Source organism: Emydura macquarii, unplaced genomic scaffold, assembly GCF_026122565.2.
Source record: "Emydura macquarii macquarii isolate MOO-44397 ecotype Brisbane River unplaced genomic scaffold, CSIRO-AGI_Emac_v2 contig_1551, whole genome shotgun sequence".
Taxonomy (NCBI): Eukaryota; Metazoa; Chordata; order Testudines; family Chelidae; genus Emydura; species Emydura macquarii.
The window spans coordinates 11650028-11668294 of record NW_027131688.1 but is presented as its reverse complement, the minus strand read 5'-3'; the positions used below and the strand labels follow the sequence as shown (position 1 = coordinate 11668294).

The following is an 18267-nucleotide window of genomic DNA, read 5'->3' as shown; positions in this document are numbered from 1 at the left end:
GGGTCTGCTGCAGTGCCAGCTCCTCCTTGAAGTATATGACTCTGCTTCCAACTCTGAGGAGAACTGCTTGCTCCTTGGTGACCACAGAGATGTTGTCCTGGACGGTGCCGGGGAGCGAGACCTGGCCATCATGGCAAGCTTGCCCTGGGATGGTACCATGGATCCTCTTGGTGCCGGTCCTTGGTCTCAGTCCCGCTGAGGCAGTGGGGCCGTGTCGTCAACGAGCTCCCTCACTACTTCAGACATCTCAGGCATAGAGGGGAGCTGCAAGTCCTCCTCCTACTTCTCCTTCAGCGGGGAATCCACAGGGCCTGGACTCAACGAAACCCTCCTCGGGGCCGGAGTCAATGGTGCCATACTTTTGGGCTCAGTGCTCAAGTGGTGTGGTGTGGTTCGGCACCTTCCTTATGTGCCGTTGACTTAAGTGTCGGTGAGTGGCCCCGGCCCATCTTCTTATGTGACACTAGAGAGTGGGAGCGGTGCTGCTGCTCTCCACATGCCAAGCCCTTTAGTGCTGGGGAAGTGTGCCGGTGCAGAGGCTTTCTGGATGTAGAGGCCTGCCTGGGTGCCATTCCCTCACCAGTGCCAGCATGCTTATCACCAATGCCAAGGTGCATGGTCTCTGCTCTGCCGGGCTCTGCTCCAGAAGTCAAAGAGCAGATTCCATCAATAGGAATTTCAGTCTCTGACTTCTCTCTTTTGGGGTCTTGGGATGGAACAAGTTTTACAACAGTCCCATTGATGTGACTCTCCTAGGCACATAAGGCAGGATGAGTGTCGGTCGTTCCTGGGCATAGGCTTCTTACAGGACCCACAAAGCTTGAAGCTAGGCATGCCCTGTCCTCGGGGTGGGGAAAAATAGACTACCCGATAAGTGGGAGTACACTATTATATCCTAAGACTACATTAACCACTCCTTACTAACTATTTAGAAGTACTTAAACAGAACAACAGGGAAGAACTTGCAATGCAAGAGAAGCAGTGTTCCAGTGACCATCACTGGAGGTAAGAAGGAAGTGAATAGGCGGAGGGTCGGCAAGATCCTATATAGGGCACCGTGAAGGCGCGACTCCAGGGGGCACCAGCACTGACCCTACGGGTACCACTAGGGAAAATCTTCCAGCAGACTGTGCACGCGATGCACACACACCTACTTGGAATCAACATGAGCAAGCACTCAAAGAAGAAACTGTGATTAAGGTCAGAAAAGTGAAAGATAAAATTGTGCTTCCTTATGCAGAAGGCCCTGATCCTTGTGTGCATTCCAAACTGTTTTAGTTTACTGACAAACCCAAGTTTAATATTTACTAATTTTGTTAGGTACATTATGAACAATCTTCAGGTGTGTCAGAACTCCTCCTAATCGCCATGGTAGGAGCAGTAAAGCCCCTGACAAAATATAATTTTTACCTACAAAAATAAGGACATTTATTCCAAAATAAGTATTCACTGCCAAAAAAGCAGAAAGGTGTGACTTAAAACCACATTTAGTTATTTCTGTACAGACAAGGCCTTAGAGTCACCTTTCAGAGTGAAAATGCACCAATAACATATAGATGTGAACAATGTATGATCATTTCAATAAAGAGTATGCATATTATGCCATATTCACATAAACATGCAATGTGATCTTGTATTTCAGTGCATAGTTATTAGATTTATTTTATAAAAACAAAAACAAAAAAAAAGTAAGACTTCCTACAATAATGCCAAAATAAAGGTTCACATTTCAAACATGCAAGTCTCAGGACATTTTAAGTTATAATTCCCACAGAGATCTTAATCCCATCATTCTGCATATATAACAGCCTATAAACAATATTTGCTGCAGTTACTGTGGGAACCCAAAATATTTTAGATTTTAAATCTGAACCATGCCATGGTTGGCACAGACTCTATTGACTTATTTGATTCGATTCCTTTGGCTATGTATGATCATCATTACTTATAAGGGGGTACACAAGACTAAATCCAGACTTTCTGCAGCTGGATTTTAAACGGTTACATATATCTGATCAAAACGTCAACCACATATAAAAGCCCTATCTCTAAATGTGTCGTACTCACCTCATTTCACTTTCTCTATTTTTCCTTATATGTTATAATTAATGTATCTTTCTGGCCTAAGAAGCACTCTGACATGATTTTTCAAGGAAGTATTTCTATTCAGCAAACGGGCAAAAATGATAACCAAGCTGAGAACACACAGCCAAAATAACTGTAAAATGTTTGATATCTTCTCACATTCAACTGCCTTGTAACAATAGTTACTAATGAAAATGAAGATAACAGTCATGAGACAGTCCGATATCATGGTTACTGAATAGCTGGTATATCCTACTAGATTAATAGTCAATGGTCCAGTCAACACTAATTAAAGGCCCTGGCAAGGAAACCCTTATACATGTACAATGGCGATAAATAACTACACACATGCAGTAATACAGCACAAACACTCGCTTCTGAATGTACCTGTTCCGTTCTTTTCATTTTTGGCTACAGCACTTGATCGCTTTGGAGTACGCTTTTGTTTCTTTGCCAGTGTCCCACTATGGCCATCGCTTGGCCTTTTTTGACCTGAAGGAAAAGAGGAACGTGTCTCTTAAATATTTTTGCTTTCAATATACCCTTTTTATAACAAATAGATTGAACTCAAAACTAGCTTTAGAGGAAGTCAAATGCCAATTTTGAGCCAATAGTCCTTAGCAAAGCAATACAAGATTTACAACGGTTTCAGGAATTGTCAAAATAGAGATTGGCTCTTCACACAGCGAACACTTACCCTTCTCTCCAATCTCTCTGTCTTGTACTGCTATACTACAATTACTTGATGTGGTACTGGCTTCAAATCCATTAGCAGACTCACTTTCACAAAGACCTTCTTGAGATTCTTCTGCCACACTGTCCACTTCAATAGTTACGTCACTTTCACTTTTTATACTGCGTGATTCATCCTGACTAAGAGCAGGGGGCGAGGCCACAGAGAAGTTAGGCTGGACAGCAGAGGGTAAGGCAGACGGATTTGAGGTCGAAGTATTGGGGTCACGCTTTTCTGTTACTGCATCCTCACTAGTGCTCTTCTCCTTTTCATCAAAGTCATCCAAATCCACTTCATGGCAAAGTAGAGTTTCAGGTCCAATCTGAGGCATAGTGTCATCCTCCTCTTTTAATGGAATATGCTCATTCTCCTCAGATGTACATTCAAAGTTTTCATTCGTCAGCTCTTGAACATGTTGATCTGACTCTGCTACTAAAGATGGCATTTCCTCATTTTCAGTTCTGAGTGACTCTTCTTCATTGAAGTCTTTACATTCCTCCATCCCAATACATTCATTGGTCCTCTCCTCAGACACAATATTTGGCACTTCCATCTCATACTCTCGTCGTACCTTCTTCTCAGGTGATGTCTGTTCCAATGTTTTCCTTTTCAAAAACTTCTTCTCTTTTGTACAAGGGTCTGTTTCATTTTCAGTAGTGGGAGAAAACTCTTTATTGTCTAAGGAAGAAATGTCTGATCTTTCAGATTCTATAAAGGTTTCATTTGTTCCCTCTTCCTGGATTCCTGGGGAAATCTTTACATTCTCTAAAGAGGGGTCTCTTGTCTTGCTCCTTCTTCCCTTCCCTTTAGGTGACTTTTCTATCTCTTTTTTTATTTCTTCCACTTGTTCAGCTTTGTTTCCAAAAATCTGAACTATTTGTTCACTTTCTTCAACTTCCAGTTTCAAAGTTTCTAGAGGCTGCACTTGAGTCCTGTCATTTTCTTTCATCAATGCATGGGGGATCTTTGGGTTTTCTTCAGCAGGTTTCTCATCAATTAGTTTTTCATTTTTTTCAAATTCTGAAATTTCTGGAGAAAATTCTTCATTCATATTCTTTTCAGAAGTCTCATCAGCTTCACTGTCAGATGAACCAGAATCTGCCAAAAAATATTTAAAAACATCACATCAGGTCATTGTCAAACCACAATTTCTTATATCAGCTATGCAAATACTATTTAATAACCCACACAGACACAGCATCAAAAATCACTTGATGCAAAACCAAAAATCTTAATTTTTTTTTTTTCTTAAACTCAAAGATCCAAATGTGTTGCATTATTCAACCTATTTTTGCTACAGTTTTTCTGAGTATTACTTTAGACCTCTATGGAAGTATGGTAGCACTGGTGTAAACTCTCCTTTTGTGTGTTTACTTTTTTTGGGTAGAAATCAAAAAACCACATATAAATCACAGTTCAAGAGGACAGGACAGTTTTACAGATCTCCTTATAACTTGAATGTTAATCTAAAGATCTCCTTCCCAATCATCTCCCCTCAAAAAAGAATGAATGGTTCAGAAGACTGGTAATGTGTTACAGCAATTTCATTGCTAAAAACCACTGGTTTGAATCAGAAACCATAGAGACAGCGAGTAATACTATGGTGCCTGATAGCTGTGCAACGACCTATATGAAATGAGTTGGTGGCTTCACTTCATCTCCTACTAGACAGAGGGTTCATATCATCAAAACACACAGCCACCATTTGTACTTAACTAGCCTCCCTGTTGGATGCATCAGCTGTCAGGTTGAAGATTGAGTGACCATAGTAATGGCTAGAATTTTATCTCTGGATTAGGACTGAAGCAAAGTGGTGTGAGAACATGGGGTAGCTGCCCCGTCCCTATCTGCTTGGGGAGGAAATAGAGAATTTTTTTTCTCCACTGGTGTCAATTTAGCTCTTTCAACAGCATTAAAATTCACAGGAAAAAAGCAGCTAGGGAGGGGGCGGGGGTGTTGTTTTTTTCAAAAAGGTATGAAAAACTAAAACACAGGACAGAGATCACTCACCATTTGATCCTCTATCAGAATCAAACATTCCTGAGCTACGTCTTGTCTGCCTCCGAGGTGTTCCTAAAAATCAAAATCAAAACTCATGAATTCATATAGAATAACATTTGTTATATAGCTGGTAAACTGACTGACTGACTACATAGGACTTCACAGCTGTTGACTTACAGCAACATGTTTATTAAAGGTTTCATACTAAAGTGGGGGCTTACATTATTAGTATTTACATACACTTCTTCTGTGTATGAGCAGCTAAGCGTTACATAAGACTGCATCAGGTGTACCTTCTATTCCATTTGGTAATAGCGAGCAATCTGACAAATTGCTCCGTGCACTTCTGGCTCCTGCTTTACCTTCACTATTAGGTGTTTTGGATAAACTGCAAGACATGTTTGACAGAAGAGTAGATTTCAGAGGGGGGCGGCCACGTTTTGATTTCTGTTTTTCCTCATCCTTCTTTTCATCCTTTTCATGGTCTTCTTTATTCTGAAGACACAAAATTTGGCATTCTATGAATGTACATCACTCCTTATAGTAAAATTTCATCCTTTTTGACCTACGCATTAAGAGACGGGGGATTAGGGAGTGAACAACTAAATAAACTCTTATTCTGAGAACCAGAAAGAGCCATTAAGTTCTATCACAAGAAGTTTACTGATCTATAAATATTACTTTTGCTTTTTTCTTTTGTTTTCTCTTTGGTCCTCCTTTATCCAAAGGCCAGATAATCCGATCAGCTTTCACCCATTCATCGTATCTAAAGGCAAAACACAGCACACTGTTACTACTACCATTAAAAACTGTTCTATTGTAATTTCGTGGTTCAAAGCTAAATTGCAAAAACTTTATTAAAAATTCAAAATAGAGCCCCATCCCCTTTTATAAATACATCAAGTAACTAATGTTTTAAAATGTATTTAAGTGCTATTGTTTATTAAATTACCTTCCTAAGAGCCTGAAGAAATCTGAAGGTGCAGACCTTCCTGGTCTCCTGCCAGCAAAGCACTGGAAGTCAGGTGACCTGGGGTCAAATACAGACTCTTCCATCAACTTCATGTGACCTTAGGAAATTCAGTTTTAATCTCTCCACGCCTCATTTTCCCCATCTTTAATACTGTTATACTCATAATTTCCTGTGTTTTTAAAGAGTTTTCAAATCCTCTGGCAAAAGACACTAAGTATTAGGGGAGACTTTCAAAGGCATAAATAAAGTTAGGTGCCTAACTGCCATTTGTGCCTTTGAAATTCTCCTGCATTATTAATTATTATTAATATAAAAGAGGGGATGTAAATAGAAGTTTAGTTAAAAAGGTTTCTTTCAAACCTACGTGATGTCATAATGTCATTCAAAGAAGTCTGCCACCTCCTTGAATTCCTGAGAAATCTAAGCAATCTCAAATTTTAAAGTACAAGGAAAACATTTTAAAATATATTTGAGTTTTGTGACATTAGCACAGTCAAATTGTTTGTAAGAATAAAGAAATGCCATTATACAACAGGTATTAAATACAAGGAATGCACGTTTTTGTAATACAACAAAAGTGCTGGGTGGATGTTCTTCTGCAGACCCTCACAGTTCAGCTTTCCTGCTCACCTCCACCATGAATTTCTGAAAACATATATTCTCTTCAATTATAGCCAGTGTTCAACTGTCAGCATTTTTTGTTGCTGAAATTTCAGAGTTTAATACACCAATAACTGTATAAGGTACCCCACTAATAAACGCAACACAGTTTCTAATACCGAGGATGACATATCTGGAAGCACAATACTTTCTTAAAAGGCAAGAGTAATTTAAAAGCCACTACTATAGCTCACTATATTCACCAAATGCCCGATTCTGCTGACAATTATAACCAGGCACAGGATTTACGGCCACAAGAACTCCAATTTAAGATAACAATACTACTCACAGTTTTAAACAGAGATGGGCCAAAATCCTGCAAACACTTACACATGTAGTATTCGATTGGCTTCAATGGGATTATTCATATGTGAGTGAAGGTACTCACATGACAAAGTGTTAGCAGGATCTGACCCTATCATGCATTACTAATTCACTATAGGGCCAAGAGACCCATTACTCTTCCCCATTTCATGACATTTTCTCTTAAAAAGAAAAAACCTCTTGAATACAATCCTTTTAGTAAATAAAAATGAAGTTAAAATGGTAATTTCTCCTTCTTACCTTACATTCCAGCCATAGTAATGTACTAAATATAAAACCTCTCCATCATCAATTTCTGTGCTTTTAATACTGGCTTCATAAATTTTCTGAGTTTTTCCACGTCCATATTTTACTTTCACTTTGGTTCCCGTTAGACAGGGCTCTGTGTCCTCCTCATCTTCCTCCCCTTCTGATTCTCCTTTGTTTTCAATTTCCTCCCTGTAGCAAGATATATTTATAATGCCCATTGATTATGTAGTTACAATGAGATCTAAAATTTCCAAAGCATAGTTAAATATTCCCTTTGTAATGAGAGGAAGGCAAAGAGAAGAGTTTGCAGTTAGGCTTCCTTGCTTCATGAAGTGCAATGTATAAAACACAAGTTTGGACATAGCTTCTTCAAGTCAAACACCTCCACTCTGTTTTGCGTGTCAGAAGTGTAAAAACATTATGCATTGGATTTATTCACAGGTCACATTTTAACATGATTATGTGCCTAATTATCTCAAAGCTTTAACGTTTATCCTCTGAAACATATGCTACTGACAGAAAGAAGGTGGAGAAGAGAAAGTTACTCACCCTCTGCAGTAACGGAGGTTCTTCGAGATGTGTGTCCCTGTGGGTGCTCTATTCCAGGTGTTGGCGCATCCTGATCAGAGATTTCACCAACAGTGCCCATCTGGGTCGCGCATGCGCCATCCCTGTCTCGTGGCGCCATTGGCACCCTTTTTAGCGCACATGATGAGGACCCCTCTGTTCCTTCTCTACTGTAGAGCCGTGTTTGACTCCGAAGTAGAGGGGAAGGAGGGTGGGTAGTGGAGCACCCATAGGGACATACATCTTGAAGAACCTCCGTTACCGCACAGGGTGAGTAACTTTCTCTTCTTCTTCGAGTAGTGTCCCTGTAGGTGCTCCACTCCAGGTGATTTGGAGCAGTTCCCTCAGTTGGAGGAGGGAGCTTCGAAGTTGTTAGGTTGAATAGAAGAGACTAGTGATAGTCCGATTGCTGCATCATGTCTCGATGCTTGGTCGATGGCATAGTGTTTTATGAAAGTGTGGACCAAGGACCAGGTCGCTGCCTTGCATATTTCAGTAATTGGCATGTTATACAAGAAGGCCGTGGATATAGCAACTGATCTGGTTGAGAGTGTCCTGATGCTTTGGGGTGACATCACACCTGAATGTGTGTAGCATATGTGGATGCAGGTAGAAATCCAAATTGAAAGTCTTTGGGTGGATATGGCGTTACCCTTGGAACGTTCCGTAATTGATATGAAGAGTTTAGGAGATTTCCTGAAAGATTTCATTCTTTCTAGGTAGAACACAATGGCTCATCTGGCATTATCGTCGAGCATGTGGAAGGCCGCATCCTGTGCGCTGCAGTGTGGTTTCAGATAAAAAGGTAGGTAAATGGATGTATTGGTTAAGGTGGAATGCTGATGTTAACTCGGGGAGGAACTTTAGATGAGGTCGTAGCGTCACCTTATCTTTGTGAAATATTGTATATGGTGGGTGGGCCATAAGTGCTCTAAGTTCACTCACATAGCGTGCTGATATGATAGCGACTAGAAATGCCACCTTCATGGACATATGCAGTAGTGAACAAGTTGCTAAAGGCTTGAACGGCAGCTTAATAATCACATGGAGGACCAAATTGAGGTCCCATAGTATTATGGGAGGATGTATGTCTGCGTACATATTCTGTATACTGGTCATGAAGCGTTTAATGATTGGATGCGTGAAAATTGTGGTATCATCAATGAGATCATGGAAGGTGGCAATAGCTGCAAGGTGTGCTGTGATTGAGCTAATTGCTAATCCAGATTTGTTTTCATTTCCAGCAGATATTCAAGTATAGTGGGGATTGATGCCGTTAACATGCTGACCTGCTTTCGTTGACACCATAAGGAGAATCTACAACATATTTGAAGGTAAGTTTTTCTTGTGGCAGGTTTTCTACTGTTCAGTAAAACATTCCTTACTTGTTACGAACATTGTAATTCATCTTGTCGGAACCAGTTAGGAACCATGCCATGAGGTGTAAATTCTCCAGGCTCAGATGGGGTATGGTTCCATTGTTCTGGGAGAGAAGATTGTCGACTAGTGGGAGAAGTATTGGTGAGTGGATCGATATCTGTGTGAGGTAAGTGAACCATGGTTGTCGAGGCCATGCTGGAGCGGTCATTATCACGCTCGCACTGTCCCTGCGTATAGGTGGAAATGCATACAGGAGACCTCTGTTCCAGTTGATGAGGAATGCGTCTCCCAGTGAGTGTGCCCCTAGGCCTGCTCTCGAGCAGAAGTAATGGCATTTATGATTCTTCATTGTCGCAAATAGATCGATTGAGGGGTAACCCCACTGACGAAAGATGCTTTGCAGGACTGTGTTGTGTAGTTCCCACTCATGATTATTGCCAAACTTTCTGCTTAGGGTGTCAACAATGGTATTTTGGGTACCAGTAGGTATGCCGCTGAAATGTGGATGTTGTGGGATATGCACCAATTCCACAGACTTATTGCCTCTGAGCATAGAGAAGTGGACCTTGCACCTCCTTGGCGATTGATGTAGAACATACAGGCAATATTGTCTGTCATTATTGTCATGCTGGCTGGATTGGGGGGAAGGAGAGAGGGGAAATTATATTGTTTGACATCAGTATGTCAAAATCATAGTAATTCATGTAAGATATGCCATGTCAGGTACTGTTGGAAAGGCTATAATGTGCTAAGTAAGATGATGATGTTTATGTTCATGTGTTATGTGTGTAATGGAAGTTATGGGTATGTTTGATATATCTGTATTTCAAATTGTGCTGTGTCTGGGTCACATCCCAGACAGGATGGCTGCAGAACAAAAGCCTGCTTGATGGCCCATTAAGAAATTCACAGGTACAAGGGGCCCAGGGGGAGAAGCCAGGATATACCTGATGAGTCACCAGGACTTGTTGATGTGACTCTGGACTCCATTTTGGTTCCTGTGAAATTCCACAAGTGTCAGGAGAAACCTTTTTGGTTAAGAGCATAGAGTTTTAAATAACTGATCTCTTTACTGGACCTAGTGGCTGATTGGGAGCCAGAGACTGAAATGCAGTCAAGGGGGCTGTGTGTATTTGTATACTGGCTTCTTGATAACCAGTGTGGGGAATCAGAAGCAGTTTGTGGCTCATTGGGAAGTCTGACTTCAGTGTCACCCACCAGTGCTGGGAGAATCTGCTCTCCTTTTACAGCCTGCCCTGACCTTGGCGTTTTCAGATGGCTACCTAGGCATGGAAGGGTCACAATTATCTTGATCGTTTTCCCTGCTATTAGAGGTAGGAAATGTACATGCATTGCGGACAGCTCGTAACTCCAGTAGGTTTATGTGTAATTTCATTCCTGTGGTGACCATTTGCCTTGAATGGTATGGTCTTGTAGGTGCACTCCCCATCCAATTAGTGATGCATCTGTTGTGATCATAATTGAGGGTGTTTCTGTTACGAATGGAGTTCCTGCTAGAAGGTTGTTGGGCTGTGTCCACCATTTCAATGATTGTTTGATGTTTTTTGGGATTGATACTGTTTTGTATATAGAGTGTCTGTGTGATTTGTACACTGTTGCGAGCCACATTTGAAGTGGTCTCATGTGCAGTCGTGCATTTTGCACTACAAAGGTAGTGGCTGCCATATGATCCAACATTTGAAGGCATGTACGAACATCCAGCGTTGGGCTGCTTTGTATTACAGATTCCAGATTTACAATAGCCTGAAATCTGTTGTTTGGTAGGAATGCCCTGGCGGTAATGGAATTCAGTTGCACCCCTATAAACTCTAGTTGCTGCGCAGGTTCCAGGGTGGCTTTTTTGTCATTTATCGTAAGGCCTAGTGTGTGAAATACTGACCTTGTAGTGTGAACTGCGTATACAGCTTCCAAGTAGGAATGTGCCCTTATTAAACAATCATCGAGATTGGGTGTCACCATATTCCCCTATCTGCGAAGGTAAGCTGCTACTACAGCAAGGACCATGGAAAAAAAAACTCTTGGAGCAGCAAAGGCCGAAAGCACCGTGTATTGATAGTGATTGTTGAGCAGTGTGAATCTTAGGAATTTTCTGTGGGCCAGATGAATAGTAATGTGAAAATATGCATCCTGAAGGTTGGGGGCTGCAAACCAGTCCCCCTGTTCCAGCATTGGCAATATAGTAGCCAGAGTAACCATCCTGAATTTTTTGTATCTTTATGAACTTGTTCAATTTTCTTAGGTCTAAAATGGGTCTCCAACCTCTAGTTTTCTTTTGGGTGAGGAAATAATGGGAATAAAAACCCTTTCCTCTGTTTTGGGAGAGAACATGCTCTATGGCACCAATCTAGAGTAAATGATCGACCTCCTGTTGTAAAAGTTGTTTGTGAGATGGGTCCCTGAAGAGGAACGGAGGAGGAGGTAGGGTTGTGGGTATGGAGATAAAAGGGATGGTATATCCAGATCGGATAATTTCTAGTACCCATTTGTCTGATGTTATGTTCGCCCAGTGTTGGTAAAACGGGCGTAGGCGATGGTTGAACAAGATGGAGTCTGTTGAAGGCAGGGGAGGTCGTACAGACCCTCAACCAAGATCTCAAAACTGCTGCTTTGGAAGGGCAGCCCAGGATGTTGATGGCTGCTGGTTATTTTGTCGACGTCACTGTGGCCTTTGACGGGAGCGTGGCTGTTCGTATCGTCTGTTCTGTGAATAATGTTGGTATCTGGAATTATAGGGTTGATACCTGAATGGTCTTCTTGTTGCAGGTGTATAAATTCCAAGGGTGCATAGCGTAGCTCTGGAATCCTTCATGGTGTGCATGACTTTATTAGTTTTCTCTGCAAAGAGCTTCACTTTATCAAAAGGAAGATCCTTGATGGTTGCCTGCAGTTGTTTGGGCAGGGCTGCAGAGTGAAGCCATGATGCCCTATGCATGACGACCGCAGTTGCTACAGTTCTAGCCCCAGCGTAAGCCATGTCAATGGAAGCCTGCAAGCCAGTTCTTGCGACCAATTGGTCTTCTTTGATCAAGGAAAGAAATTGCTGTTTTTTGTCATCTGGGACAGAAAGTCAATAAATTTGGATAGTTTTGAATAATTTTTACAGTCTTAATTTGAAAGCAAGACAGCATAGTTTGCTACTCTCAGCTGCAGAGAGGCCGATGTGTATACTTTTCTTCCTATTAAGTCCATCCTTTTATCGTCTTTGTCATGTGGAGTCAACTTATGATGTTGCTGTTTATTCCTCTGGTTGGCCGCTTCTATAACCAGGAAATTAGGGGCTGGATGGGTGAAAAGGAACTCAATGTTTGGCTGGGATATAATACTTTTTATCAGCCCTTTTATAGAGGAGGAGGCAGGAGGGATGGTGGCGGGGGTCTGCCATATATTATTTGCTGGCTCCATAAGGGCATCATCCATCGGAAGGGCAATTTTGGTGAAAGTTGAGGTCTGCAATATCTTAAGCAATTTATGTTGCGACCCTGCCTCTTCCTAGAGAGGGATGTCTAAACTGTCATTCACTCTCAAACAGTTCCTGGAACTGTTTAAAATCATCTGCAGTCATGGGGGGTGGGGAAACTATGGTCTCATCAGGTGAGGAGGACGAGTGATGTGTGGTAGGCGGTCTTTCTTGTTCTACAGTTATGTCCTGTTTGTCGGCAGGGCCAGTTAGTTCAGGTCCTGTCAAATAGGTGACCTGTCTCTGTAGCTGTATGAAGTTGAGGGTCTACTATGTGGTGGAGAGTAGGTAGACCAGGTGTCCCAGGCAGGCCAGTGCATACGGTATCGCGGGTCACATCAAGAAGGCAGAAACCACAGATATGGTGGTTGTCTATGATGTCTGGGTGGATGGGCTGTGGGTGATGATAGGTGGGGAGAGAAGGCGAGGTGTTCGTGCACATCCTCTTCATCACTGGAAAAAGGGATGAGAGACATGGGCTGCTCATGGGTAAAGTGCACTGGAGACGTGTCGGTGCCGTAGAAAGGTGGTGATAGGGAAGATGTTAGAAATTCCTCCTCATCATGGTGTTCGGTCTTTTGAGCATGTTTTCGCGGACCGGGAGTGCGGGGTTCCGTTGTGAGTGACTGTGCCAAGGTATGCTCCATATCGTTTCCCAGTATAGACATGCTCGTTGGCACCGTTGATACCCTCAGGGCCATCTGTTGCCCAGGCTGTATCGGGGCCGACGTAGTGTTCTCGGAATGTGTTAGTGCCGTACAACTTGTCGACACCGAGGTCTGAGTTGGTGCCGTTGTGCGGCCCGTTTCTTTAGACGGTACTGTGCCGCTTCTCAGTGCCAAGGTCCGAGTCGGTGCCGCTGTTGAGGTGGTTACAGCCATTGTGTGGATCATTGCTTTAGGCAGTGCTGTCTCAGCATAGGGCTGTTTGTTTTTCTCTTTCAGCTCCTTAAAGGAGCGATGAGAGTCTCTCCTTGTCGATGAGATCATAGTATCGGAGGAACCTACAGCTTCTTTGGTACCAAAATCTTTGTCCTTTTCAGGAGACCTCCTTTTCTTGGCGTGCTCCGTTGTGGATGGAGTAGAATGCCTTTTTCTGATATTTTCTTGTGGGGAGACATTAGTCTGCTCAGGGTCTGAGGCAGGTCTCAGCGAGTGCTCCATAAGAATTAGTTTCAGGCAGAGGTCCCTGTCATGCCTGGCTCTGGCATTGAGGTTTGTGCAATGGACACATTTCTGGGCAACGTGTCCTTCACCCAGGCACCTGATGCACTCAGACTGTCCTTCTGAAACGGGCACAGCATCCCTGCACAAGGTGCAGCGTTTGAAGCCAGGGGAACCTGGCATAATGCTATCTATAAATAAAGGGTAAATCTGAGGGAAATTTTTTTTTTTAAATGGGGAAGGATTAAGGTAAGGTACACTGAACTACAGGTAAACTGAGTAACTTCAGAAAAATAAAAATAAAAGACTTATCGAAGATTTCTAGCGGGCTATGAAGAACTGCTGGGAGCTCCGTCTTGGACCGGGGACGGTTGAGAAGGAACTGAGGGGTCCGTGCTGCGTGCACTGAAAAGGGCGCCAACAGCACCGCGAGACAGGGACGGCGCATGCACGACCCGGACGGGCACTGCTGGCGAAATTTCCGATCGAGGACGTGCCAACACCTGGAGTTGAGCACTCACAGGGACACTACTCGAAGAAGAAAATATTGTTACATTAGCTCACTGTTCTGAGGCTCAAGTGAAAGAAAAGGTGCTGAACAGGGAAGATAGTAACTTTAACTCTTAATATTTGTTTTTGATGTGCCATCTGAAAATTTTCCACTCTCTGCAATTTGCTTTAAAGGTATAGGAGACATTTGCATTGTCAATGTAATGGCCCTTTTACAGATATCTAACCAGTTCCACTGGGGCAAATAGTGGTAAACACAAGGTTACAACAAATGCCTTTTAACAGGGATAAAAATTCTTAACAGCCTCTTTTTAAAATTTGATCTACCATTTAACTTCAGAAAAGTTCCATAATAAGGACTAGGAGCCTGAAAAATGTCTTCTTGATAACCAATGTTTCATCTGATCTATATATTTACGATGCCTTTTAAACAAATTATTTGGAATAGAAGCAAAACCTAGAACTAAAAGGAGTCACAAGTAGACAAAACAGTCAGAAAAAAAGCACAGCACTTTTAACAAATGATAATTGTTAGTTCATCTCTGACTATAACCTGTCTTGCTGCAATAACAGTTTATACCGAAAGGAAAGACGATGGCCAAGGCATTTAGTACTTAAAAGAAAGATGACTAAGAGACTGTAGATATATGTAATATACCTATGCAACTACTACACACCAACACTGTACCTATGTTTGAATAGAATTTTTGCTTGCTGTGTTATTCTGCAAGAGCTTCCTTTTGACTGAAAGCTCAGCCTTCTTTGAAGTCACTGTTTTTTCCAGGAGTGCATCAAAATGAGATGATGCAGCCAACACATTCTTCAGTTGCTTAGAACAAAATGTCATCAGGCTGATTCACTCTCAGCTTGTGCCCCAAGTATGCCCCCCTTCCCCAGACACATGGGCTAGAAAAGAGGAAGAATGATGTCACATGGTGCAGAGCCAACCCCTGAATGGAGCTAGGTGGTAGCCTGGACTAGCAGGGAGGGAAAAGACCTAGCTTGTTTACACGACTCCTGGACAGCAGTGATTTAAACCAATTCTGCCTCGCAGTTGGTACTATGGATGCTATTTTCTGTCTACTGGTAGGCTCTTTACTCCAACATTCCCTCATTCTTCCACATTGATCTGTTGCCTGCCACTCTCTCATTGCCCTACATGTTGCTCTTCCTTCCGTTCCTCTTTAATCCATCTCTCCCTTTCATTTTAATCCCCCTTCCTTTTCCCTTTGCTCTTAATTAATCCATCCCCTCCTGCCCTCCATAATACATTTAACTAAAAATAAAAATAAGCAAATTGGGTATTTGCCAACCATCATTAGCACTTTGCTTGTATGTTGCATCCACTTTCTGCCCCAAAACACAGAATATAAATAGACAAGACAGTGTGGGAAACTCTCTCTCACTACATGTTTATACAACACCTAGCACAAAGAAGCCCCAAACCTAGCTAGTGCTTGCATGTACCACTGTGCAAAAATACCAATATAATCTAAGCCCACAGTGACAGGAAGTCCATCCAGAGAAGTGCTGCAGCAGTGCTTATTGCATGCAACAGGGGATGAGGGACTGGTGACACTGTAGACTAGAGAAGCCCAGAAGTGGGGCTGGGATGAGAACAGAGCTACAGCATCCAGGAACGCACTGATTCAATACATCTCCTGGGCAGCATCCTCAAGAGAAACTCCTGTATGGCCCACAAAACTAGAATGCTGCCCTCCTTGACCAAACCCTTGAAGGAAGAGGACAGTGGAAATACTACCTGCCATCACCCAGGAAAGAATCATCCCTAAGGCACAGCAGGCCTCTGCTGTCTCAGAGATGCACAGGGAGGGGCAAATTGTGGTGCTGGGTGAAAATCACAGGCTTGATTCATGTCTGATCTCCAGAAATGAAGTCCTAAGCCTTCCTTGTACTCAGCAATACAGAGTGCTGCTGTACCAGCACAGAGGCACTCTCCTAAAGAGCAGATACAAGTTAACGTGTACCTCTCTTGCCTTCTCTCTTCCTCTTCATCAGATTCTTTATCAGATTCCTCTTGTTTTTTAATCTTCTTCTCTTTCTGCTTTGGTGTGCTTTTTCTCCCCAGCGATGTCTCACTTTCTTTCTTCTCTGCATTTTCAAGTGTTTCCTCTACATCTTTATTTTCTTTGTTGCTATCTTTTAACTTGTCCTGCATTTTATCCTCTTCGGTTTCTTTTTTAGCAGTTATTGCATCGCGAGCAAGTCTCCTCCGTCCCTAAGATAGAAACGGAATCTGTTAAACAAGCATTATCATGTTCAGGGAAGGGGAGATTATGCAGTGCATGCTGTGCACTGAAGTATATTTATTTTTCCTGTACAGAAGGAAGATTGGAGGACAATGTGAAGTTTTGCATTTCAGAGTTATCACATATTAATAAATTTAAAACATTGTTTAGCATCAACAGAATCAAGTCTGTTTGTAATTATGGAATTCCAAAATCAGAGTTCTAGCTTTTAATTAGCTTCCAGGTGCATTTTAAAGGAATTTGTTTACATCTATGAGGCCTGTAGTCTCTCAACATATGAAATACCAGGTAAATTGGTTAAAACTATAGTAAAGAACAGACTTATCAGACATCTAGATGCATATGATTTGTTGGGGAAAAGTCAACACAATTTTTGTAAAGGGAAATCATGCCTCACCAAACTATTAGAATTCACAGAGGGGGCGGTCAACAAGCATGTGGACAACGGTGATCCAGTGGATATAATGTACTTAGATTTTCAGAAAGCCTTTGACAAGGTCCCTCACCAAAGGCTCTTAAGCAAAATAAGCGTTCATGGGATAAGAGGGAAGGTCCTCTCCTGGATCAGTAACTAGTTAAAAAATAGGAAAAAATGGGTAGGAATACATGGGCAGTTTTCAGAATGGAGAGAGGTAAATAGTGGTGTCTCCCAAGGGTCTCTACTGCGACCAGTACTGTTCAATATAATCATAAATGATCTGGAAAAAAATGTAAACAGTGAGGTGGAAAATTTGCAGATGACACAAAACTACTCAAGATAGTTAAGTCCAAAGCAGATTGTGAAGAGTTTCAAAGGGATCTCACAAAACAGGGTGACTGGACAACAAAATGGCACATAAAATTCAAATGCTGATAAATGCAAAGTAATGCACATTGGAAAACATAATCCCAACTATACATACAAAATGATGGGGTATAAATTTAGGTATTACTACTTAAGAAAGAGATCTTGGAGTCATTGTGGATAGTTCTCTGAAAACATCCATTCAATGTGCAACAGCAGTCAAAAAAAGCTAACAGAATGCTGGGAATCAATAGGAAAGGAATAGATAATAAGACAGAAAATATCGTATTGCCTCTTTATAAATCTGTGATACACCCACTTCTTGAATACTGCGTGCAGATCTGGTCGCCCCATCTCAAAAAAAGATATGCTGGAATTGGAAAAAGTACAGAAAAGGGCAACTAAAATGATTAGGGATATGGAAAAGTTTCCATATGAGGAGAGATTAATAAAACTGGGATTTTTCATTTTAGAAAAGAGAAGACTGAGGGTGGACATGATAAAGGTCTATAAAATCATGACTGATGTGGAGAAAGTAAATAAGAAAGTGTTATTTACTCCTTCTCATAACACAAGAACTAGGGGGTCATCAAATGAAATTAATAGGCAGCAGGTTTAAAACGAACAAAAGGAAGCATTTCTTCACACAATGCACAGTCAACCTATGGGACTCCTTGCCAGAAGATGTTGTGAAAGCCAAACCTATACCGGGGTTCAAAAGAAAACTAGATAAGTTCATGGAGGATAGGTCCATCAATGGCTATTAGCCAGAATAAACAAAATAATTTCCCATGTGGAACAGTATCAAATGGCTTACTGAAATCCAAGTAGATTAGATCTACTGCATTTCCTTTGTCTAAAGATGATCTCAGGTAGCTTTGGCAATCCCCTGGAGGATTTGAACATCAAGAGAGAACTTGAAATGGGACGCCAGTGTAAACATTGGAGCATTGTCTTGATATGTGAATGAAAGCCTGTGTTGTTCAGCAAGTGGAGCTGTTGTGTTTTGTACAAGTATGGCAATTCCCATGTACAGCCAATCCTCTAGGATTGTAAACTATTGTAAACTAATAGTAAACTATTAAGGGTA

At 41.8% G+C, this 18267-nt stretch overlaps 1 protein-coding gene across 4 annotated transcripts in view; it reads right to left on the bottom strand.

Annotated features, from left to right (window-relative positions):
- The window catches only part of ARID4A (AT-rich interaction domain 4A), a 79631-nt gene that overhangs the window by 7561 nt on the left and 53803 nt on the right, over positions 1 to 18267 (bottom strand). For 2 of the 4 annotated variants that reach the window (XM_067554869.1, XM_067554870.1), the window contains exons 16-23: positions 16112 to 16362; positions 7017 to 7214; positions 5772 to 5849; positions 5501 to 5585; positions 5113 to 5314; positions 4829 to 4891; positions 2783 to 3916; positions 2473 to 2577 (exon numbers count right to left, since the gene is read on the bottom strand). In XM_067554869.1, coding sequence (XP_067410970.1) covers positions 2473 to 2577; positions 2783 to 3916; positions 4829 to 4891; positions 5113 to 5314; positions 5501 to 5585; positions 5772 to 5849; positions 7017 to 7214; positions 16112 to 16362 — 2116 coding nt within the window. The remainder of the gene's footprint in view (positions 1 to 2472; positions 2578 to 2782; positions 3917 to 4828; positions 4892 to 5112; positions 5315 to 5500; positions 5586 to 5771; positions 5850 to 7016; positions 7215 to 16111; positions 16363 to 18267) is intronic. The other 2 variants (XM_067554871.1, XM_067554872.1) reach the window with 2 other exon arrangements.